Consider the following 24,882-nt stretch of genomic DNA (forward strand, 5'->3'; position numbering starts at 1 on the left):
GTACAAAATATTTGTTTTCATCTTCAAACCGTTCTTTAAGTGTAATAGTAACTTGCCAGTAAATATGACAAGAAGCCTGATGCTTACTAAGTCGGCAAGAAGTTGGTACAAATTTTCTTGAGTGAATGTGGCCGCTTCTGCAAAAAAAATATCTAAATTTATAATGTGATATTATATATATAGTAGAATGTTTATTCATGTATATTTATTAAATATGTATTCATATAAAACGTTATTATTGGCAATATCTATAAAATTTCATTATTAGGAGAAGACTACCTAAGTTATTTAGAACTTGTGTCTAATCCATTTGATTTAATTGATAAAATGTGTTCAATTCAATTCAATTCTGCAAGAAAGACAAGTCCAAACCTTTGTCACAATCTGCCTTTTCAGTGAATACAAGGAGTTCTTGTAACAACGACGACCACACATCAACTATAATCTGCGTGACCTTGCAGCCGAAGTTCTAATAATCAAAGTAATATAATGAGAAAGAATGTAAATGTGCAATTAATAGTCGCAAATCGAATGTCCAGGTCCACGTCACATTAGCTTTTGTTGAACACTCGAGTTTTCTCTGTTTTCTTTGTTATAAATAAGGATTTAAAAATACGGAAAACAAAGCAACTAATTACCGGATGTTTGTGTTAGGGAAGTTGGATTTATTTTTCAGTAGACTAGTTTAGAAGAAAAATATGCGAAATATTGAAATGTAGAGTCTTTGTAACGATAACTTATGAATTCAGAGCGACAAAGAGAGACAAGAGGCACTTCAAAAGTTGGAGATAGCTCAGTGGACGGAGATAGCACAATGGACCTTGATATATTTCAAAACATTATGATTTGACATAATATGTATGCGATTTACTTGTTAGACTGTGCCAGTATTATGGACAAACTATGGTTGTAAATAAGAGTTTCATAAATGAAGATTATGCAGAAAATTATCTAGTAAAGCATACGATATAATATTTAGAAAGTCACATTTCTAAAGTATATTTACACCAGTTTGCACCGCTTTCTTGTTCCAAGCTCCATTGTGACATCTTTGTAATATCATGTAACTGATGTTATCTATGTTTTCCTGTTACCATACTGGCGAACAATTGTGGATGAACTCGGGCAATTATTAAATACTGGCACATGTTCGATAGTAATGTTATTCTAATATAAAGTATAAATTCCACCAACTTATGTTGAATAATTGACGAAATGAAGCATACCTCGAAACTTGAGTACATGGTTTAATATCTTTTTTTATACCAAAGGAAGGCCATATCCACGTTTGTGAGAATTGTACAGATTAAAATGGAGAAATTTCAGACTTAGAGTGTTCAGATGGGTTTAAAGATGAAGACGCTTGGTCGAAGGGGGTTAACCACTGTTGAGGATGAAGCTATCATGTTCATGGCTGGAGCTTTTTGACGTAGGCTTTATGTATTATCAAATAATCTAGGTCTTATTTTTGTATTTTGATAGGAAACTTGACATCGACTAAAACTGGGATGCAAAAGGTACTTAAAAATATCAAACAACAATACTGTTTTAATTGTTATGCTCTGACCACCTGAAGAATTCGAAGGTATTCGTTTTTTATATCAGGCGAAGAAAGCTGTGACGGATCTTAATCTTCGTTCAACAAACCCCCATCAGCAATTTTGCAAATTAACATTTAATTTGATATTGGCAAAAAAGTGCCAAGACATTTTTTCCGACAAATTTTTACTTGATATTTAAAAAGAACACTCTAAATGTACATTTCAATATAAGTTTCCACGATCTCTTCCATTGCATCAGTCTTTTTATCAACCTCTGCATGATCAACAAAATAAGTATATACGAATATATATGTATATTATTATGAATAAAAAAAGAAACAATATTAAATATGTTTGTGTCAGTAACACATCGGACAATACATTCAATGAGATACATAGCTATCTCGTCCACGGTGACCAGCATGGGGAATCTCTAATGCATGTAATTCTGAGAAAACCTTTATCTTATCATGCTCTTATTTAAGCCATTATCTGACTCTAGTGTACTGCCACATTGAACATTTTGAATGTGTCGAATAGGTATAAATGAAATGACTATTTTCATATTGTAAATTTTAATATTACTTCCACCCAGTTATTTTGACAAAGCAATGGATTGAAAATTTTTAGCAAATAAAATTCCAGTTTACTTTTAACCAGCTGAAGATTGCAAGATTTAACCTATCCATCAACAAATGGCTGAAGGGTGGACACCACTGACCATCTTGTATTTTTGGAGATGTTAAAATCAACAGTTTAAGTCCCCTGCTAGGCAGCTCTAACGGATGCTCTGTACTTGTGTGTAATTTGCATACAAACCATTTATTGATTTTTTATCTTCTGACAGCAGTTTTTGGTCAGGTTTTGGTGTAAACAAGGCAGTTCAAAAATGTTCACATTTTTGGTCCTCATACCGGTATATGGCGGACATCTCCTTCACACAATCTTTCGTAAGAAAAATTTAGGACCAACATTCCAACGGTTTTGGTTTTTTTTTTCTTCAATTGTAATTCTGCCTATTTTAAGTGTTTTTCATTTTTGAGTGCAGTAATAAGCCTCCCTTCAACTTCGGCAGATGGACGATGGTGAAAAGTTATGAAAGGAATATTAACTTTACCTGTCCAGATAGATATATGGTAGGAGATATCTGGTTCTATGAAAACCCTTGCTTAAAATGTACCAGCTAAGTAGATCGCAGGGGATGTTACTACATTAATGAAATCACGACTAAGATGATTGGTCCTCTTATTAATAATAATTAAAACTTAATGCCTAAATTATTGCAAACGTAATTAAATTCTTAGTGACAAGATTGTTATTCAGATTTAAGCTTTTGGTTTAGTATGTTATTTGTCAAATGCATGGGCTCTTCTCAAAGATAAAGGCTTCAACTGGTGGATAAAACAGCAGATATTGAATATTCTAAGGAATATATTACATTCGTAACTTACTTCTAAAATTGGTGCAAATTATCACTAAATGGTACTGTAAACTGTCACAATGAATCAAACACGCACGCCCACTATCCGCAATGTTGCCCATCATCACATTCTCGCAAGGGAAATCCCTATTTAAACTAAATCAAAAACAAAACTCCCCGAAACAAACCATATACGAAATCCTCGGCAAATGAGACCGAGAAAAGTTGTTTTTCAATCAATATTTCATGTCATTTGAATCATTTGTACTTTTAAGCTTAATGGTAGTTTATGCAAGATGATTATTGATGCAAGATTAAAAAGTTGGGCACAATAAAGGTATTTCTAAAAATTATAAACATTGCGTGATAGCATGTTGCCACACGCATAAATTAGTGAAGGCAACAAACATCTGTTACAACGACTAATCCTCCATCAACAGTAAAGGCCTGTGCCTAAATCGAGAAACCAAATTCTCAAATCGATATAAAAATAAAATTGAATATACATATATTTACATGTTTCAGTGTCTTGGCCTGTGATAACACTACATATCGATTTTGTACCATAATACCCATAACTTCAAATGACGTATTATTGAGGTGCCTGCCGGGGTTTGCTTATTTATATTAAAATGGTTAATTGTACAGTGGCATAGAATTATATATTAAATATAAGTTATCTGGAATCATTCTTTGAGTAATATGAGGTGATAATTTCGGTCGGAGCGTGATCAAATCTATCAAAAAGCCCTTCGGGCTTTATTGGATTTGATCACGCCCCGACCAAAATCATCACCTTATAATGCTCAAAGAATGAATCCTTATTCCTTAAATATACAACTCATATTAGCAAATCGAATTTCACGATTTAGGTCTTTGTCTGTTTAAATTTGATAAAATATATGACTTTGTTCTTATTCTTTTTTTAAAGCATCACAGTCAGGAAATAACAACAAAACAAATAACCAAGTACGAAAAGCTGTTAAAGGAAGTTAGAATAATTTTAAAATGATTGTTATAGAAGAAAACACGTATAAAATACTAAAATGTGAATTCCCTCTTATTTGATGCATTTTGTTCAAGTTGTCTCTCTTGAAGTATTTTACCACATACTGTAAAAGTTGAAAGTAATTCAATTTGAAACATCTTTTTTCAGATACAAATTTTGTCGTTTCGATTTTCAACCACAAGATATAAATCTTCATTTCATAATGCATGTACATATTTTCAAAACCAAGAATACTCTTAAAAAAAAAAGGAGTTATGTAATTTTTCAACATCACATCCATTGTCTTATACGCATTTCCAAGCTGAAGAATACACTTATTATATATATACATAATCGTCAAATTAATCGACCCGAGAGTCAATATTTAACTTTATAGCTATATTGATGAATGTATAATTCTTTTTTTTTTTTTTTTTTTTTTACAACAGCAATACCATATTCTTATTGGATTTAATTTACTCTAACATTATTTCTTAAAATAACAAATTTTAGTATCTTCAAATTGCTGAAATCCAAGGCAGATAATGCACATTATACTGAATTAATTTTAGATCTATTTTATGTCAAATGACTGTCCATCACTGCAAATACTAATACTGTACAAACCAAAATATATCATATATGATTTATATAAGCTATAGTATAAGAATGCTAAGTGCACATTTGCAGCGATACTCCATTCTTTGGTATGAGAATGTACCGGTATATAATTTAGTACATAAGATAAAATGATATTAAAACCATTTTAACAAAACCTTGGACTTTCAGTAGAACGGCACTATCTATTTCTTGCGTCAAAACAAGTTAAAAATGAGGCGGTTTTAAGCGAAATATACACCGATTTCGTATTCTAAGCTCAAAAGCCAGACAAATGTTGTTGATTTCAAAGAGCCATGACTGAGCTGTTTGACACAACTACCCAAAGTCCAAGCTCCTGTTCCATTGTTACTGCCAGTTACTGACAGTTGTTTGACATATACGTTTTGGGGACATCAAGGTACAATAAAAAAAACCTGGCAACGTTATACATTTACATTGTATTTCAACCTGCAAAAAACCACAGTATATGTCAATGTAATCTGTTTATGCCAATGAGTATGTATGCTTTAGATAAACTTTTACTCATTAACCTTGATTTAATTATTAATACTTAGTATTTAACACTTCATACCTTGTTTAACTAATTAAATAAAGAATACATAGCTATTTATGCACCTTAAATTTGTTTCTTTTCAGTACCGGTACCATACCTAAAAATGATTGTGATGAAATTAAAAAAAAAGGTTTCAATTTCAATACATGTACTGGTATCTGGTATAAAATTGACTGTGGTTCAAATATGGATTATCAGCAGTAGATCTCCTGTATAAAAACTTTACGATATATCATAAAAACAAAATTACGCGATACAATATCACTTCAAAGACAACCCTATGACATCTTCTGCAACGTCTTGCACCTGATCTTATCTTTGAACACAGAGCTGGCGATCTTCAGAAATTGTCACCGCTATGACAGGGCACGTATTACAAGAAGTGGTTCTCATCTGCACGTTCATCAGTTTCTTCTTCATACCAATGTCCGGAGGAGCATTCATTTCGAGTACAGGTAAAATGTTGCAAATTCATTTTGACAATCATTCAGTGAAGTTATTAAGTGGAGGTCGTGAAATAGACGGAATATAACTTTCCTCAATCAACGCAGTTGGTTGGTGTACAAAAATGTAATGTTTCTACATGTCAAGTGATTGTTTTATTTGTTATTATGTCATTTAACTTGTTAAGATTTTTGAACGCAGATGAACGGCCAATTTTCTCAGGTTTTTGATGTAAATTTAATGCTGTTTATTGACTAGCATGTGCCATTGATGTTTATAATACTAGCGATGGCATATGAGATTATATCCTTCTTTGTTTTGCAATGTTAATAGTTTTGAACGAGGAAAATTACCCTGTAAATGTGTGTGTGTGTGTGTGTGTGTGTGTGTGTGTGTGTGTGTGTGTGTGGTTTATATATACGTTGCTTTTAATAGTGCCTTTATTTACTCAATAAATGACCTTTTTACCTTTATATGAGTTGCAGTATTTTTTCCACTGCAAGTTGACATAAATTTTGTTCGGGTTCGATGTACAAGGTATACAATCGAGCATTCTGGAATAAATGTCTGTACTATTTAACCAAATGTTCTTGTGTGTGTTTAAATTAAAGGTTCACAGAATTAAGTGACAAGACTTGGGCAGTTTATTGTGGCAAACGGAGTAAAGGTGAAAAAAGGTAGCTGTATTTTTTTGTTAGATAATTATTTGTCAAACGTTATATAGCGGCTCGAAAAAAAGATGGGGATTAGATAGAGCAATTACTCTTATAAACTATAGACCCCTTCACGGTAACTGCGGTACTGTTATCTTGCAGGGCAAAATGGTATACTTTGCCGAAATTTCAGTAGATAGATAATTAAATGACGTAAATGAAACAATTGACGTTACGTCATATTTCACCAAACTATGTCATTTTGCCCTGCAAAAGAGCAGTACTGCAGTTACCGTGAAGGGGTTAATAGTTTCTCCCCATTAAAATATATATTTTAATCATAAAATAAAAAAGATTAAATTCTAACTATACATAATGTAAAGTGAGTTTGAAAATGTTCATTGACACTATATATGGTGTGAGCCAAAAATGGCCCCCTTAAGGTCGGTAGCGGGTTTAAAATTTTGCGCCCTCTGCGCAGGGTATTGCGCATTACTGTCGTAAAACGCAAATGTAAAGTAAAATGTTCAAATATAAAGGTTATCATGTGTAACGTTTTTATGTTAAAAAATGACTTATCAAAAAATTATATTTAGTGTAATGAATCGTTAGAATAATGTCAGAAGTATTTTAATCATCTCGCCGCTTCTTCAAAATCGACGTTATTGTCGTCGGAATCAACGTCTTACGATGACGTCAGTTGATACTCTGACGTAACAATTGACAAAAATAAACGTCGTGCACTTTCTATTGCAGCGTCAATAATTTAAATCAAAACTATAATTTGCAAAATAAAAACATATACGCGATCCTTCTACGTTCTGTATGAGTGGAAAGGTATTTTTCTTCTACTATAAAAAATTGAATTTGATTCGTAAACATCTTTTTTTTTTTTTTTTTTTTTTTTTTTTTATACATTTCTATATGTAAAATGGCTGGCACGCCACGTTTATAGAATCAAACTATGAGGGCGGATAGCCTAAAAACCATCCGGTCAATTTCGTTTTAATTTGGCAAAAAGTTTACTAATACGTTAACGTTTCATCGCTGAAAATTAGAAGAAAATCGTATGTTCGTAATTTTTTAAATATGAAATTGAAAATGAAAACCCTCATTTTCCTACATAATCCTATATAGAATGTCGGTGATGAATGGGACATACGACCAAAATTTGAGCGCGGCAAACAGATAAACTATCCGGTCAATTTACTTTATATTTTGCACATAGTTTTCTCATAAGTTGGCATTTCACAGTAAAAAAAATTAAAGGAAATCGTATGTTTGAAACATTCTCCCCCGAGATTCCTTAAATGAACATCGTCAGTTTACTGTAATTGTTTTTTTTTTATTTGTACAGATATACATTTGACATTTTTTCATAATTTTTATTGTGATTTAAGTGTCCAAAATTTAAAAATATGACATCATAAAGTTAACTTTTTCCCGTCATTTTTTGCAAATTTAGCATAAGCGCCGAGTGCTTGAACAAACAAAACATTTCATCAAAGATGTATCTCTCCAGTACTTATATACGTGACAATTAGTTCGTTCTTGTTCAAAGAGTTGCTGTATATTTCCCATTCGAAAAAAGATATGAAAAATGTAAATTTTTGCCTGATTTTGATCGAAGTCTAAAAATAGCGTCACTTCTGACGTCATATACTGCCAGTGAGTGCATATAAATAAAATTAATAAGTAGATGAAAAACATATTCTATATCAACTCTTCTAAAATATAGCACAACAAATTATAAACCTGAAACACTTTAAAAAGTGGCGAATTATGGGGGCCAAATTTAACTCATATCATATGTAGTTCTTTGCCTAAGTTTTGGCAGTGTCGAACCTCTGTTCAAACTGTAGTTTTTTAACGTTACCTTTGGTCTGGTGGTCTAACCACTGAGCCTTTTTTTAAATTAACCATGCATCGGACACATACCTTGGATCGGACAGCTTTGTTTATAAAAATAAATATACAAATAAATGTGCATGCGCTCATGTGTTGTTTCGTATATTCCTGAATTAGAACAAATGAACTTTATCATTATTAAGAATTTGACAGTCACATTGTCAAAGAAAAAGCAATATAGGCATCGTAAAATGACGTCAAATACGCCATTATTGAAAATTTAGTTACGAAGATATTACACTAAAGCATTATTTGAATGTTGTGCGTTTGATTGTGAATTAGTGAAAATGCACTCTCTGCGTAAAATAATCAGAAAGAAGTAAATTTTGAAACAAAATTTGATTAAAATAAGTCCAAGAAATTTGAACAATTAATGTCAAGGTCATTTTTGCACCATATGTTCATTTCACCATGGATCGGACAAAAATTAACCATGCATCGGACAGTTTTTACTGAATGATTTCTTCTAATAATACGGAGATTATGTGCCCATTCCTTGTGATATACTTTAAATGTGAAGTAAAATAAAAATTTAAAAAATAATTGATACAAACATTTTCCTCGGACCACTTAAAAATCGAATTTTACGGACACAGCCTTTTTAGTCCAAAATTCCTGTAGGAGCTGGCACGATAAAGAACCCCTTATGATAAATATTCCTTTAAACAGAAGCACTAGTCTAAATTCCTATATGTAGATTTGAGGATTTACATTAAAAGAAATCTGATTAGCATTTGAATAAATTAATTTTGCCGAACCTTTGTATTTTTGCATTAAAACCAGAAAATGTTGTTATTTTTAATCTCTACTGTACTGCTATATCTGTCCGATGCTTGGTAAATATTGTCCGATTCATGGTGAAATAGTTCAACACTTCAATAATTTGCTTTATTTTTACATTTTTAACAATTTCACAATTTTTTCTCCAATAATTAAGCAAGGGGAAAACCTGTAACTTTTAAAACGAGTTTTATTTATATTTGGACGATATTTGATGCGTGAACAAAGAGAAAAATCCAAAGGTGTCCTATGCATGGTGAAATCACATCACCCTACTCTTAAATGTCATACATACGGAAGCTTATTGAGGCCAGTTCAGTAAATAAAATTACATGTAATTTATATTGTATTAAATCGCAATACATGTAGTTTTAATACAATCTTTTGCGTTTATTCGCAAAGCATTTTGCGTTTAAACGCAAAAGATTGCGATAAAACGCAATAACTATTGTGATTTAACGCAAAGTGAATTACTTTTAAACGCAAAGTTTTGAGTTTAAACGCAAAGAATTGCGTTAAATCGCAAAATGATTGCGTTTAAATGCAAAAAAATGGCTTTTAAACGCTAAACTTTTATTAAGTTTATATGCAGTATATTTTGCGAATAAACGCAAAAGTTTTTGCGATTAAAAGCAATAATTTTGCGATTAAATGCAATGGTTTTGCGATTAAACGCAATGATTTTTGCGTGAAGTCGCAATTTATTCATTTGCTTATACACTTAGTATATGTACCAAGTCCTTGATTTGATGACAACACTTGACACATGACAAAGACTCAATTTCTGTTTTTCACTTGGATTAACTTATAATGAAATAGTAAGTTGTCATAACTTGAAAGCATCGAGCTCTTCTAAGCAAATGTATGCTGAAAAATATATATACAAGAGAAAAAATAAGTCTCTGCTTATACTGTATTTGTTTCCAAATTCTTCCTCAAAGACGACATGCAAAATGGCTACTAATGGATGCACAAGTGATGTTTGCTTGCCGGATACTTGGATACTATATTTGAATAGGTGATTTCATCTATTTAAAGCTGCTTGGTCCGATTTTTTTGTAATTACAGTATCAATATTTTTTCCATACAAATCATTTACCTTAGAAAGTTATGGACCTTCTCCTATTTACACCAGCAGAATCAGTCTCCTTTCAAAGTTAGAAATATTCAAAGTAAATAAAAATAATTTCTCTTTGGGCAAACGAAAAAACAAACCAAAATGCATCTCGGGAATGTTTAGAAAAGGAAACCGCTTGGTTTCGTCCCCCGAATGATTGGAGTAATTAAACCCGCATGCTATGCATCGATTGTAAAGAAAGCAGACTTTGGAAATATTAGCGAACAAAACGTACACATGTATATTTGTAATTTGTCTGATCATTTCGACCTTTATTTAAAGCGATGTCAAAGTCGTAATACAACCATACCCGTCTCGTCGTCAGGGTTGAAATTTAATATGAGGCGAAATAACGCGGTACCTTTTAATGTCGTTTGTTTTGTTAGCAAATTTTGTACGTATTTTTCTTCATTGAAATTTGGCATAATTGATGGGTATAACTACTGCAATGTCTATTATTATACATATACTGAGCATAGCCATCGTTTAAAAGCGTGCATAAAATTTGATATAAAATCGGACCAAGCAGCTTTAAATAGGTGATTTCATCTATTCAAACTCAAAGAGTGATACATGTATCATTTTTTTTCAAATATGTGATATCCCTTGTTCAAATCACAAGATAAAAGGTGATTGATAGGTGATAATACCTATTCTAATAAATGCTATCACTTTTTGGATAGGTGATATCACTAATTCAAATCAGTGATATACATATATGTAACAATTACAATAAATGCCAAATCAGTCCGTCATATTGAATAAACATTTTCACTTTCATTTGACAACGATAAAATAAAGCATTATGGATGGCATTTATACAGTGTATGTGCGAACTATTTGATTTTATTGAATAATTAAGATTTGATTTATCAGAAACAATATGAAAAAACCATAAGAAATAGAGGAGAAAGCACGACAAGAAAAGCGATAAATGTCTAAAATTACGTTTGATGGACAGATTGACGGATGATTGTGGAATAACATTAGTTTGTCCTAACAACATAAACCTCTTCTTTTGGTCGGAATAAAAAAGTCGTGTTCAAATTAAAAAACAGCTTTGCAAAAAAACGCAATAACTATTGCGTTTAAACCCAATACCTTTTGCGACTAAACGCAACGACTATTGCGTTAAATCGCAAAATTATTGCGTTTAATCGCGAAATTATTGCGTTGAATTGCAAAAATGTTTGCGTTTATTCGCAAACATTATTGCGTTTAAAGTAGTCCGAGTATCGCACTACGTCATAATACGGATTTTACAATATTGGTTCGACTTTTACAAAGCGTTTTTGATACCCGGTATTGATTTTGCTCTACATCGCTGTTGTAAACAATGGCAATAATAAGCAATTAGAACGGTAATATATGTATTCTATGAGAGATAAAAATGATTTATGTTGAGAAACTCGATTCTGTTAAAGTAAAATGAAAAACGAAGTTTCTGATTAACCAGGATCTCAGGTATGCTTATATCTTCTTTGTGACCCCCCCCCCAAATTTTTCTTTTTCTTTTACTAAAACCGGTTTAAATTTAGAGACAGAAGCTATTGTGTATTTAATCAATTGTCAATTAATTAATGTTTAAATGATATCTAACATTGTTGACAGATCTAGGTAGAAAACTGTAGCAAAATGTGATTTTTACGGATTTTTTCGTCAGGGTCTACTTGGTTTAGAGCTTATAGCGTGAAAAGTAATCCGTCAACATATAATTTATTTTACCAAATCTTTTTTCTAAGATGTCAATCTATAGAATAAACACCATGAATTTAAGTTTGAGTCCATAAAATAGTAAAAAAATTACCAAACGCGATACTAGCATTGCATTTTTTGTATTCTATTTTGATACATCAGGTCCATAAAGCGTACTTACTTACAAAAATTTGCGCAAAATTATTGATGAGATATGGCTTAGATAAATATTTATACTCTATTTTGTATGTTCAGTTCTAATTTTCCCAAAATTGATAATTATTTTAGGAAAAACGGACGTCTGACAAATTTCATTATTGTCAATAATTTTTGCAAGGGGGTACACCCGTCTGAGAGGTGATAACAAACAAACTAGCATGTAAGCATACATATTTTCTTTCGTATATGTATTGCTAAAATGTATATTTATCATTTAAAGCTAAGCTTTTAATGATTGAGCCCATTTAGTGCCGAGTATAGGACTACCTTAAACGCAATATGAGCTTTGCATTTAAACGCAATAATTTTTTACGTTTAAAATTTAATCGCAATTTTTTGCGTTTAAACTTATTGCGATTTAACGCAAAAGATTGCGATTAAACGCAATAGTTATTGCGCTTAAACGCAAAAGAAATTGTTGTTTCTGCTAAGCTGGCCTCAATGAGCTTCCGTACATATACGACTCTAGCTCTTGTATAATTTTCAAGTATTTGAATGTCACAAATCGGTTATGTATACAACTTTTAAAACAATGTTTTGAAAGAAAATTTGATTCCTTCTCTTGGGTGCCACCTCTTGACAAATCAGATGTGGATGAGACATTTGAAGAAGTGCTTTGCCCGGATCTAGGCTTACTAGACTGAAGTCAAGAGATAGCCACGGCTACAAGAGCATACTCGATTTGCCGAGGGTATCTGATGTAATCTGAATGGATGTCTAGCCCACATAATACAGATCTGCATCCCACATAGGACAGAATGAATTTTCATTCGAAAAGCGAATGATCGCGTATGGAGGATGCGAGTGGTCATTTCAGAAAAGTTTTGAGCTCCATTGTTGCTTGAGCTTAACGTAAAAAAGTAGGAGTGTTGTGTATTTATATATCGTTCAGACTGACGTACAAAATACATGTATACTATCGAGCTTCATGGAATTAATGCCGGAGCCTCGCGTTTTGTTTTTGTTTTGTTTGTGGGTGTGTGAGTGTTTAAGTTAAAGATACTACAATACGTGTTTTAGTTTTACTGTATTAAGGAAGTGTCATATACAACCTCTGATTTATGTTGAATGTTTCAGGTCCGTGTCCACATGGATATAAAGAGGGTGACACCTGGTCGGCCGGGATCAGATGTGGAGGGTGTAGCTGTCACGCAGATGGCTGGAACTGTGTGACGTAAGCTTTATTAATTAGTTAAATAGTCTAGGTCTAAAGTTTCCATGTACGATTAAAAATTTGCAATTGTAACCCATTATGAAACAGGTTATATCGCAAAAATGTGTTGTTTATCTCTATAGCGCTACTCTACAGACCCAAAGGTCCCGAGTTCGAATACTGCATCGACTTTTCTTTCCATGAATAGCAGTAAAATTTTAAAAGATTATTTTATTCCCAAAATTGATTTTTTTTCCTGTCATTTTCAAGTCGAATACAATCTTATGCTAGAAATTTATATTTTTTAAGTAATTTAGAAGTTCGGGCTCGTGTGCAGAACTTTTTTTTAAAGGTGTGAAGAACCCTTTAATTATCGGGCTTGTCGACCGCAGATCGGGAGTTCAATTCTTTCTGGTGCTTTTGTTCACATTTACTAAATTAAATTTTGAATGATCAAAATCATTTCTCTAAAATTGAGTGTTATTTCGCCTATTTGACTGATATACTTTTTTGTATGATCTCAATCAATCAAGTAATTTTCTGCTGATTTTAGAAACTATTTCAAGGTGTAGTGAGTTACCTTAAAATAAAAAATCTTTACATGAGTAAATACCGGTAATATCGACACATAGGCATCTAATTAAGGATCAACATTAACAATGTTATCATGAAACCCGCCGGAATTACATGTGCTAATGTCTTCATGGAGAGAATCACTCAAGATTCAGGGTTAAAGTATTCCTCTTAACGTTTTACTGATGTGGCAAATCTATGTCAAGTCTATATAGGTATTTTTTTTCAGGTGTGCAAGGTCAGATCTAGGGCTACGTGTTGACTGTTACGAAATCTATAATCCAAATGCGTCATTCCCAGACTGTTGCCCCACTAGAGTCTGTAAGGGATACGAGAATTTCAACCAAACTCAACTCGACCTCTTTGGCAAATAGGAAGTCTTTATAGTCTGATCTACTCAAGTATTTGGCAATAAAGAATCAAATTAATTTGGATTCTTCTCTAAATACTAGTAACATTTTCCCCTCATCTTTTTACAGTTTACAAACGTATAGTCTTGAACATTTAGACATCTCCTCATTTAAAGTAAAAAATTTGAGGACATTAATGTAGTTGTCACGTGGCCTGTTGGCTACACGTAGCTACATGTAAGTCTCTCAAGCTCAAGACCACTGCGTAACAGATACTGAGATCAAATGCGGCGGGGATTTTTGTCTTAAACTAAAGTTTATGAACAAAAACACTGAAACTCATCCAAAATATCTTTTGCCTGTCTAAAAAAGTATCCACGAGTAAAATATTTTATTTAAAACAAGTTCGTGCTGATTAGATTTGTTTTTACAAAGATGTTGATAACGTTTTATTCAAAGTCAGGTTTCGACGTGGAGTTGCTTTTTAATAACCATAAAAAGCTAGCACCACTTTCCACTGTTTTATTTAAACCAAATGAATTATTATATGACTGGCTTTCTGTAGCTTATCTTTTATTGTAAATTTGTGTAGCCATTTAAATATGTTACCTTGTATGTACAAATTGTATCAAAATTGTTTTCATGTCACAGAGAGAGAGAGAGAGAGAGAGAGAGAGAGAGAGAGAGAGAGAGAGAGAGAGAGAGAGAGAGGGAGCAATAAATTAAAATTATTATTTAGAATATTATCATTGTCCAAAATAGTCTACATGAATCTATATGACTTCTGTTAATACATAAAATATGACTTAAGATAAGAATTAAAAATGCCACCGCATGCGTACTCAATTCAAAGAGTGTCTCCTTAAGTGCATATCAAATTGGGGCGCCAACGCTGATAAGTTAAGAGGAGACAATTGACCTCTCCACATCTACACAGTGACAAAGGTCAATGGAATTAATAAAAGATATATTTAAATTTAATGCTCATATTTGATTTTAATTTCAAAAGACAAAAAAAACCCAGGCTATGATAATAACAATGAAACAAAAATCCACATATCATTAGAGTGTGTGCCCCTTAGGTACACTTCTCTGAGGTACATGTACCAAGCATTGGGTCAATGCTTGGGGAGGATAAGATATCAGACAGCCTCTCCAGACAGGGGAGTCCCAGATTTTGGCATTGGACGAAGATTTGTTTAAGTTTAGCAGATATCAAATCCATAGACAAATACAATAAGGATAATTTATCAAACCGCATACACAATATATAGGACGCTGGTCCGTTACATAGAAAATTTTCGTAAATATCTCTCTCTCTCTCTCTCTCTCTCTCTCTCTCTCTCTCTCTCTCTCTCGTCATATAAATCAGAAAAAAAGTATTCAAAACCCCATCTTTCTTTTATAAATTATCAATCATATAAAAAAGAGTATCCAAAAACAGGAACACCAATACCTAATAATATCAACATCATTCACATTGGAGTCGTTACAACGCAATAGCTACATGTATGTATATCTGTGGCCTAGTTCGGGGTTGAATGCTCTGCATACAGAAACCATACAAGTCTTGTAACTTTACATATATTAACATTTATGACAAATTAACACGAAGAACGCAATCAAATTTTTATTTTAAATCATTTAATGCCACTTGTAAGGTAATTTAAAGTGATACGATACTTTTCAAAGTCGATTATTAAACTATTTCAACTTTGAGCCTCAGGGTTTATTGGCATTATAAGAGTTTCCACTTGATAGAGCAATTGTCGACTTCTTAAGAACTATGCGGCTCTTTACAGGAAATTAGGCCAACCATTAATAATAAGTCAGAAAAGGAATTACACGTGCATCTGATTAACCTTCAAAATTTACAGTCTGTAGTCTGATCCAAACAGGATTAGAATCGGGCTGTATTTTACTGAGTTCGATCTTTTGAGATAATTTTTTATGCATGAATATGTGTAAAGTTTTAGATTGTATTGAAAAAATTGAAATACATAGGAAAGAATTTTAATAATATAACGTTATCTTTAAAATATGTTTAAGATCGGGCATTTTTAAAAAAATTTAAATTGCTAACAGCAATCGAGTTTGTAAAATACATTGTATTTCACGAATGCTATTTAACGCGGTTTATATACACTTTCGAGCTAAGACTACGCAATCGGCGCATATTTCCCTTGAAACCGCGTCATTTTTAACTTGTTTTGACGCAAGAATTAGATAGCTACGTCCTACTGAAAGTCCAAGGTCTTGTTAAAATGGTTCTATTTGTTTCTGCAATGCTTGTCAACTTTCTGCCTGCATGTAACACCAAAGAAAACTTTTTATTGTTTAGAAATAGGCGAATCTTGTAGCTTTAAGTAGTAACTATGTCTAACTTTTATAAACGTGTATGGTTTTCAATAAGGATGGCCTAGTTAATAATTGTTATAAAAATCGTTACTTGAAAGAACTTGTGTCTAATGCTTTTGAAATTCAATATCCAGAATAGAAGTGGGATCCTAACAAGATCGTTCACCTCTGTATATAAATGTCTCTCTGACATTCTTTTTATCACGAGATTTACATGTATTCACAAAAAATGATGTAATTTAAAAATTGCTTACTTGCTATTAAATACAGTGAACAATACATTTTCTTAAATTAACGGTTGTGGAATCTAAACTTGAAATTGCATTGTGCAAATTTTCATTGAATATCATCGTACATTAATTTGAAATGAAATTTTCTTCCAACTACATTTCTAAAATCTAATATGCACACAGAACCTAAAATTCAATTCACCCGGTAAATCAACTGGAATACGTGATTTCCCGTGAGGCTCAACTAATATCCTATGTATAGAAATACCTAAATTAAGACAATTTAAACAAATTGACAATCAAAATTTTAAATCAAAAATTTAAATCTAACAATTGATTATAAATTAATTTGCGTATTTTTTTTTTTTTTGAAACAATAATGAAGTTGGTTGATCAGTCTCATTTAATTTATTCTGACTGTTAAGCTGAAAATTTCAAAATATTGAATGCAAAGTATATCTCAAAATTATCAATGAATCAATATCTTAAACTCGATCACGGTTTTACTCTTTGTTTTGATTTTCGAATTTATTAGATCTAGAAAACGGTACATATTTTTGTTAATTACAACGCTCTTTAAACGAATTGAAGCTGTGTATGACTCAATGTATCAGGGAAAAAAATAGATCTTATATGAAACTGACTATACCTGACCTATATTAATAAAACATACGTCATGTTTGTAAACACTGTAGCGTGTAACAGCTCGAATGTTTAATGCAGTTCAAACCGGTTAGATATTTCACCTTATAATTTGCCTGCAAGGAGAGCAGGATGTTATTTAGCGGTTGTCGATAGAGGGGTGAACAACCAAAGATGTCCAGCCAAGTCCTTACTCCCCCAGAAAATGTCACTCTTCCAGATAAACCCATTTTGTTGGAAGATCCCTCGGAGTATCGACCCGAGCATAAAAAGAAGGAAGATTTCCGGAATTTTAACATCCATACTACCCCAGCTCATGTAGTGGAGACTTACCGACAAATGCACACTAAACAGACACTGGAGTATGTCAGGCAAAAAATGGAATACTGGGGTATGTCTTTTTTTTGCAACATGCACTATATATACACAGCTGCTAGATATACATAATTAATTAACACAAGATTATGTTCATTGTTGATAAATGTATTAAAGATATATAAACGGTTCTTTAGAGAGAGGGAATATGCCGATATAGAGAGAAGGATTTTTTCGGGGGGGGGGGGTCGTTTTTCGTTTGGTTCATATCTAACCCCCCCCCCCCCAACGATAAAAGGATTTTTTTTACTGTTGTTATAAAAACTTTCCCCGTGATTTCTCAAAGAAGCGAATCATTAATTATGTTTCTTTCATGAATAATTTTACATACAGTTGACAAAGCTTGTCAGTTGGATCTGGCATATATAACCATTTAATGTATCCATTTTTTTCATTTATTTTTTATATATTAACCATGATTATATTATTGTTTTAATGTATTTGACCACCCTCTCTAAGGGCGCAAGGTTGATGCATAAACATATTTCAGGGTGGGTTGGGAGGTGTCCGGCCTTTCTTTATGGCATACACAACCCTGACAGCAGTATGTTCTCGTTTTTCATTGTAAGATCGTGCATTTAGTATACTTTAATATAAAAAGGACGAGTGGGTTCGTTACAAATCCCGACTCCCGTGCTTTCCTTATCCATATCTGTACATGTATTAGCTTATGCATACAACCAGCCGTTGAGTCACGAAAAGTCATACAAAATCGGGAATTTCATCATAATACGTGTATTATGCAAAATAGATGCAGTCACATTAATGCACTTGAATAAAATCCAGGTGGTCTTAAAAATAACACTTGGCAAAAAGCCCAAGGTTTAAAAGAATACAATAACGTTCCAAGAAATACACAAATATGATAGCATAGGTTATTGAATGCATGTCCGTATAAAGAGCTTTGTCAACCTGCATAAAATATTATGGCTGTAAACAAAAATTATCGGCCAGATTGCATTTAATTACTAGTATTTCTATTAAATTAAATAAAAATATTGCTTATTTCAGGAAAGTTTGATCACGCTGAAATGACAATTATGGAGGCCCTTGCTTGTTTGAACTCATTTAAAGACGAAAGTGACCCAGATGTCGACATTCCTAACGCATATCACGCATTCCAAACGGCGGAGGGAATTCGGGAGAAACACCCCGACAAAGAATGGCTGCAGGTTACGGGGTTGATCCACGACCTTGGAAAGGTCATGGCTCTTTGGGGAGAGCCCCAGTTCTCCACAGTCGGGGACACTTTTGTCGTCGGCTGTGCTCCAGACGACAGCATAGTATTTGGGCGGGAAAGCTTTAAAGACAACCCAGACATGTATGACGAGAAACTGAACACGAGGCTGGGGATCTACGAGGAGAACTGTGGCCTGGACAAAGTGTTGATGTCGTGGGGTCACGACGAGTACATGTACCGGGTACTGATGAACCACCCCCACAGTCTGCCGGACGAGGCGCTCTACATCATCCGCTTCCACTCATTCTATCCTTGGCACACCAGCGACGCCTACTCCTATCTATGTAACAACAAGGACATGGAGATGAAGAAATGGGTGCTGGAGTTCAACCAATTCGACCTATATACCAAACGTTCCGATCTTCCGGATGTCGAAAGTCTTGCCAAGTATTATTCAGACTTGGTGGAAAAATTTGTCCCGGGAAAAGTCCGCTTTTAGGACCTTTCTGTGACGGACAATTTTGAATTCATAAACAGAAACAAAATGTAACTGTACTGCTGTGGGATTTGAGTTGTGTATTTTCATTCTATGAATGTAAACTGCCATTACTTATGCAAACAATTTACTGTTTGTGAAAGCATATCATTTATGAAATGTTGTGATAACTTTCTTATTGTATTATACAATACAAATTGTTTTATACGGACTGTGAGCACTTTTACTGGTACACGTCGTCACAATAAAAGAGGGGGTAATCTAATGACTATTGTTTTAATTGAGTTATTTTTTTTAGCTCACCTGAGCAAAAGACTTAGTAAAGATTTTCTGATAAAAATTTTGAACCACTTTAGCAGGAGCTTGGACTTTGGGTAGTTGTGTCAAACGGCACTGTGACGTAGGTCTGTCTATTTCATTGCTGGCCATTCAGCCAAGGCTCTTTGAAATCAACAGGATTTGTCTGGCTTACGCAATCGGTGCATATTTTGCTTGAAACCGTGTCATTTTTAACTTTTTTTGACGCAAGAAATAGATAGCTGCGCCCAATTGAAAGTCCAAGGTCTTGTTAAAATGTTTCTATCTGTCAGGTTTTCTCTTCTCCAGAATAATTTGGTCACCCTCAACGAGACATGGAAAACTTTCTTGGGTTTAAAGGGTTCACCGGGCTTTTGAAACTTCGATCAATTTTTGTTCAAGTTAAGACAAATGTAGAAAAAGTTATGGTTATAATGTCACATTGTAAATTTAATGTAAAATCTCAATTTCCAACACGACATATTCTTTTACTCTAATTCTAATTCCCTGTTTATTGAAAACATCTTTTAATCCCCATAAAGGCCGTAAACAAAGCCAAAGAGTAAAACGTGTTGTTTGTTTTGCTTGAGATTAGTGTCATTTCTCCCATCAAAGAGTCACCGGTGTGAGAGTGTTATGTACATGTAATTTCTTAATGTGTTAATTGAATGTTTGAATAAAAGATTCTCGTTGTGTGAGAGAGCGAGTTCCGCTGTGGAGATTCCCGGACGTGACTACATGTAAAATGAATTGGACTTCCTGTCGTCTTCTAATCTGTCCAGACCGTTCCGAGAAACAGAACTAGTGTAAGAAAGCGAGGATATTATCATTACTTCTTCTTATAATTAGGCCATTCAACGAAATACATCATTTCAATTTTATTTCTGTGTTCCATTTATATGACACTCAATTCGGGTTATGACAATAAGACAAGGACTCATTGACAATTTAAAATTGTTAAAAGACAATAAGATTGGCGTCTTTTAAAAAATGTCTTTTCAAAAAATAATGCACAGCAATTGCCTATATTTACGTGAGGGTTAATAATATAAAGTGAACCAAAAACCGCTAAACTAAACATAAAAGGGACCTGAGAGGTGTGTACATTTTTACGTTGAGATACTTAAGGGGAATTTTTTTTAAAAAAAATAACCGACAGCTATTTAAGAACTTCAGACTCTCTCATCTGCCCTTGCATGTGAGAAAGACGATTCTATTTGCACGTGAATGTGACAGACTTCGCTTTACGTAGTTGTTAAAGTGGTGAAGGTGTTAAATAGAAAATTGAGGTAAGTAAAGAGGAAATGTAGAGATTTTAGTAGTGAGCTGTTCTTAGAATTTTTCGGTATAAAATACTTTTAAAGAAAGTTTAAGGAAAGCAGGTTAGCAAGCATAAAACAAAGCATGCAAGTTACTGTAACTCCATGGCCTGTCAACCTAAAAAAAATGCAGAAATTTATAACGAGTTTCAAACGGCCACCAATTTCAACTGTTACTCTTAGCTATGTTACGAGAGTTACCATTCTTTACAGGGAAATGAAAACGACTCAGAAATTGATTTATGTCAAACTTAGTTTCTGGAATCATTTATCAAAAATAACGTAGTCGGTCAATGCACTTAGTTACAGCTTTATTGCATAGTGGTGAATGAATAGGATTTATTCCAGGATGTCTTCTATATATACTAGACGCTATTATGAAATACTGATATATAAATACATGTAACACAATTAAGTAACAGGAAATTATGTTGACTCATAAACTATTTTAATGCAGTTGTATACATATTGTTTATTTTATAACAACAAACTGATTTTGTAAAGCCATTTTAATTTGTTTTTTAAAAAATACTAGTTTTACAATTATTTTTCGTCTAATGAATTTGATAGGATTTGTAATTGACTCAAATCAGTACTTATTTTTGCACTACAGTAATTTGAGTATAATTTTTTTGTTCGTTTTTGTCAATCGATCTTTCAACATTCATACTCAAAACATACAATCCACAAATATTGCAGTAGAATGTATATTTAAATGAAAACACTTATCCCTTATTCTGTTTTTTTATAGCCTTAACGGGCGAATTTGGGTTTTGATTTACTCATAAATTACAAAATAGAAAAACACAGCGCGAAACATTTCAAGATAAATTTCAATTCTACGAGCCTCGATCAATTCTTTCACTCACAGAATGGACAGTTTCAACTCAAACCTATACAGAAAATACCAAACATGGTCCCATTTTCAACAATTTTTATTATATATTTTTTTTTTGGGGGGGGGGGGGGGTTACATTCATTTCATTTATATAGAGTAAAGTTCTTTCACAAAATGCAGAGTACGGTCTTTTGTTTTAAATGATAATTTTACAGTCTTGTCTCTGATTATGTATTTTTAATTTATTGCAAATACTACGAAAAAAAAGCAAAATTTTGTTTTTGTTGTTGTTGTGTTTATGTATTATGGTTAAAATCTCTTTGAAAAGGTACAGGAATGCTACTGATATTGATATAATGTATAATTTGGATATTTTTATGGATTTGCTGTGTAAAAGCCGGATAAAGAATTCAATCATTTTAAAAATTGTATTAAACAACCCCAAAGCTGTCTGCGATTCAAAATAACTGACCCTAGCAGGGTACCATTCCAGCTGCCAGTGATGACTGAAGTCAAGATACAATGAGGAAAAGAAACCCAAGTGATTCGCCTGTACCATGCAACCAGTAACTTGCCGTATTTCTCTGTTGTCATGTATTAGTTTAAGGTTAGCCTGTGCAGTATAACCGATAATGATCCAGCTTTTAACGAGTTTTTATCACTATGTCCTTGATGGTTTTTCTTAGCATTGTGTGCAAAATTTGGGACAAAGCAGCTATTTATGTGAAACCTGAACTGTGTAGGGAACAAATGTAGATTTATCAGTATTGAATTAGTATTTCCTGTCTTGTTACTGTCTGTGTAGACTGACAAACGAAGAATAAAAAACACGTGTGTGGGTTTTTTTTTTAGATAAAAAAAGGTGTATAAAACAATTACTCATGGAACCCCCCCCCCCCCACCCCCATTAAGAATATTACCAAAGACCGAGTCAGCTAGAACAACTGTTTTTAAACACTGGTGTCTCAGATTCAGTTATTTCATATATAAATCATTGAAGTATCCTCCTTTTTCGAATTGCTCTGTGTTGTCATATTGAATGCATTTGGTTCACAAGAACATCTCAAATTCAGCTATTCGACAGACATGGCGGAGATTTGAAGAGTCACAGCTAGAGAACGTGTCTTCTAAATCGCGTAAAAATTCATGTGGCTCGTTCGTTTTTCCCTGCCCTGGAAAAATAACCCCAGCATCAACGGCAATTTGAAACAGAGATTTTAAATACCTTATCAATGCAGATAAACTTTGATTTACAAAGTTTATTATTTTTTGTTAACGTCATGAATGAAATTACTAGTAATTTGATAGAACAGATCAAGAAAGCATCGATAATCATTGCAGAATATAAAAGAGGATTTAGGAACGAATTCTATGTTCCTTAAATGTTTGATTGTTGGTGATCCTGGACAGTAGACATCATAGACATCGACCGTTATGTTTCTCGGATAGAAATATAGAATGATATAAAACCCCGGGAACAGAGTGTATTATTGATCAATGAACTTAGGTAGACACCATAATGTCATGTTTCGAATTTATTCAAGCAAGGAACGAACTTGTATTATCCAGAACTGATAAACATGACAACACTACGATTTTATTTCAACTTAATTTATTAAATAATGTCTGCAAGATCAGCAGAATCTCAAGGTAATTCAAATAGTGTTTATAAAACCTTCAGTTAAGGACGTTGTTTACTCAGGGTTTGAGTTCTCAAATTCGGATTCTTATAAAGTTCAATGTCACGAGTAAAATTTGTTCTAAACACTAAAAGTATTCATGAAGTGAAAATTTATTGACATGCCATTCGATTGTCTTACTACATTATGAAATTAGGCTCAAACAAAGTTGGACTTTAAGCAAAACAGAGGAAATTCGGATTAAAATTTTCAGATTTTGTTTTTCACTGAAATATTTTTGGTAGTACTGTAATATTTAAAGTTAAGAATTTATTTGTTAGTCAACATAATTTTGCATATTTTCTGTTGGTTTTATCTCATTTTTTCGTTTAGATAATCAAATTACACGCATTACAAAAATGTTGAAAATTGCTTAAAAACGACAAAAGACGCCATATCTCAAAATTTTGATCATTGACCTCATATAAGTTTTATGCCTGCAGAGTAAGGTCAATATACCTAGTTTAATGCTATAAATTATTTAGTATTATCATCATTCAGTTTTTTGTTAATTTGAATCAAAAAAGGGTAAGAATTTGAAAACTAACAGAGGAAATTCGGACTGAAATATTTTAAAAAATTGTGAATGAAAACTTGATGTTTTGTGTTGGTTGAGTGTCACTGCCATTCATAAACTGTATTTCATTTATAAAAGAGTTTAGCAATTTGTATTATTTTCATAATTAAGAAAATTTCAATCCTAGTGTAAAATTTTTAGGGATTTTTCTTAAATTTTCAAAAAATATTCAATGGCCATTATCTCAAAAAGTAGGTCGTTGACCTACTTTTTTGAAAGTGAAAAATAGCACTACCATGATAGGTGTTTAACACACAATAGATGGTTTTTCATTATCATCAGTGGAATTTTTTTTCATTCTTAGTAAACGTATACCTTAAACAAATCATAAACGAATGACGGACTTTGATACAATGAAAAGTTGAAAATGAAGTAGCATTTCATTTTGTTTTTATTCTCTCTATTCCTTACCTATCTAAAATGATGCTGCTTAATTAAGATACCGTCAAAAATTATTTTAGATATTGCGAAGAAGATTAAAATTGGATGTCATGAATTGGTGATCTAAGGGAAAAAGAGTTCGTAGAGTTCCACTCAACTTTTCTTAATGTTGATACTCGGCCTTCTATAGCTGCAATCTTTGATGCCAATTAAAGAAAGCAAAACAATTCAACCTTTAATGATACACAGAATCTGTCTGATTTCAATTGCACGGATTTCATCTGAATTTCATTGAGGGTATTTCAGTTCCAGTAAATTCCGATACCTTTCAACTCCGACAGTAATATTCTACTTAATTATAGAACGAGTTCCTATAGAGCATAGTCAAGAGGGAAACTTTCAAATGAATCTTTCCTTAACGTAATTACGTAGGGTGCCGATATGAAATTAATTAGATTAAGTTGATGTGACTAGATACATAAAGAAGGAAATCGT

The 24,882-nt window shown here is 32.8% G+C and overlaps 1 protein-coding gene and 2 long non-coding RNA genes across 3 annotated transcripts; 2 read left to right on the top strand and 1 right to left on the bottom strand.

Annotated features, from left to right (window-relative positions):
* Positions 1–5: 5 nt before the first annotated feature.
* LOC117681385 (uncharacterized) lies at positions 6–3,169 on the bottom strand. The gene is made up of 3 exons (XR_004596037.2): positions 2,993–3,169; positions 373–469; positions 6–137 (listed from the first exon to the last, which is right to left on the bottom strand). It is a non-coding gene; the product is annotated as an uncharacterized lncRNA (long non-coding RNA).
* A 2,214-nt stretch (positions 3,170–5,383) lies between these two features.
* LOC136273149 (uncharacterized) lies at positions 5,384–14,093 on the top strand. The gene is made up of 3 exons (XR_010711356.1): positions 5,384–5,578; positions 13,017–13,113; positions 13,895–14,093. It is a non-coding gene; the product is annotated as an uncharacterized lncRNA (long non-coding RNA).
* Positions 14,094–17,296: 3,203 nt separating this feature from the next.
* Positions 17,297–19,565, top strand: LOC105332136 (inositol oxygenase). The gene is made up of 2 exons (XM_011434587.4): positions 17,297–17,636; positions 18,632–19,565. The coding sequence occupies exons 1-2, from the start codon at positions 17,420–17,422 to the stop codon at positions 19,297–19,299; spliced, it is 885 nt and encodes a 294-aa protein (XP_011432889.3). The 5' UTR covers positions 17,297–17,419; the 3' UTR covers positions 19,300–19,565.
* The last annotated feature ends 5,317 nt before the right edge of the window (positions 19,566–24,882 follow it).

This window comes from Magallana gigas, chromosome 2, assembly GCF_963853765.1.
Source record: "Magallana gigas chromosome 2, xbMagGiga1.1, whole genome shotgun sequence".
Lineage (NCBI taxonomy): Eukaryota > Metazoa > Mollusca > Bivalvia > Ostreida > Ostreidae > Magallana > Magallana gigas.

Excerpts from the sequence above, each read along its gene's own strand:
- LOC105332136 (XM_011434587.4), top strand. The coding sequence starts at position 17,420 with ATGTCCAGCCAAGTCCTTACTCCCCCAGAAAATGTCACTCTTCCAGAT. Across the intron at positions 17,637-18,631 it reads GCAAAAAATGGAATACTGGG|GAAAGTTTGATCACGCTGAA; the intron begins GTATGTCTTTTT and ends TGCTTATTTCAG.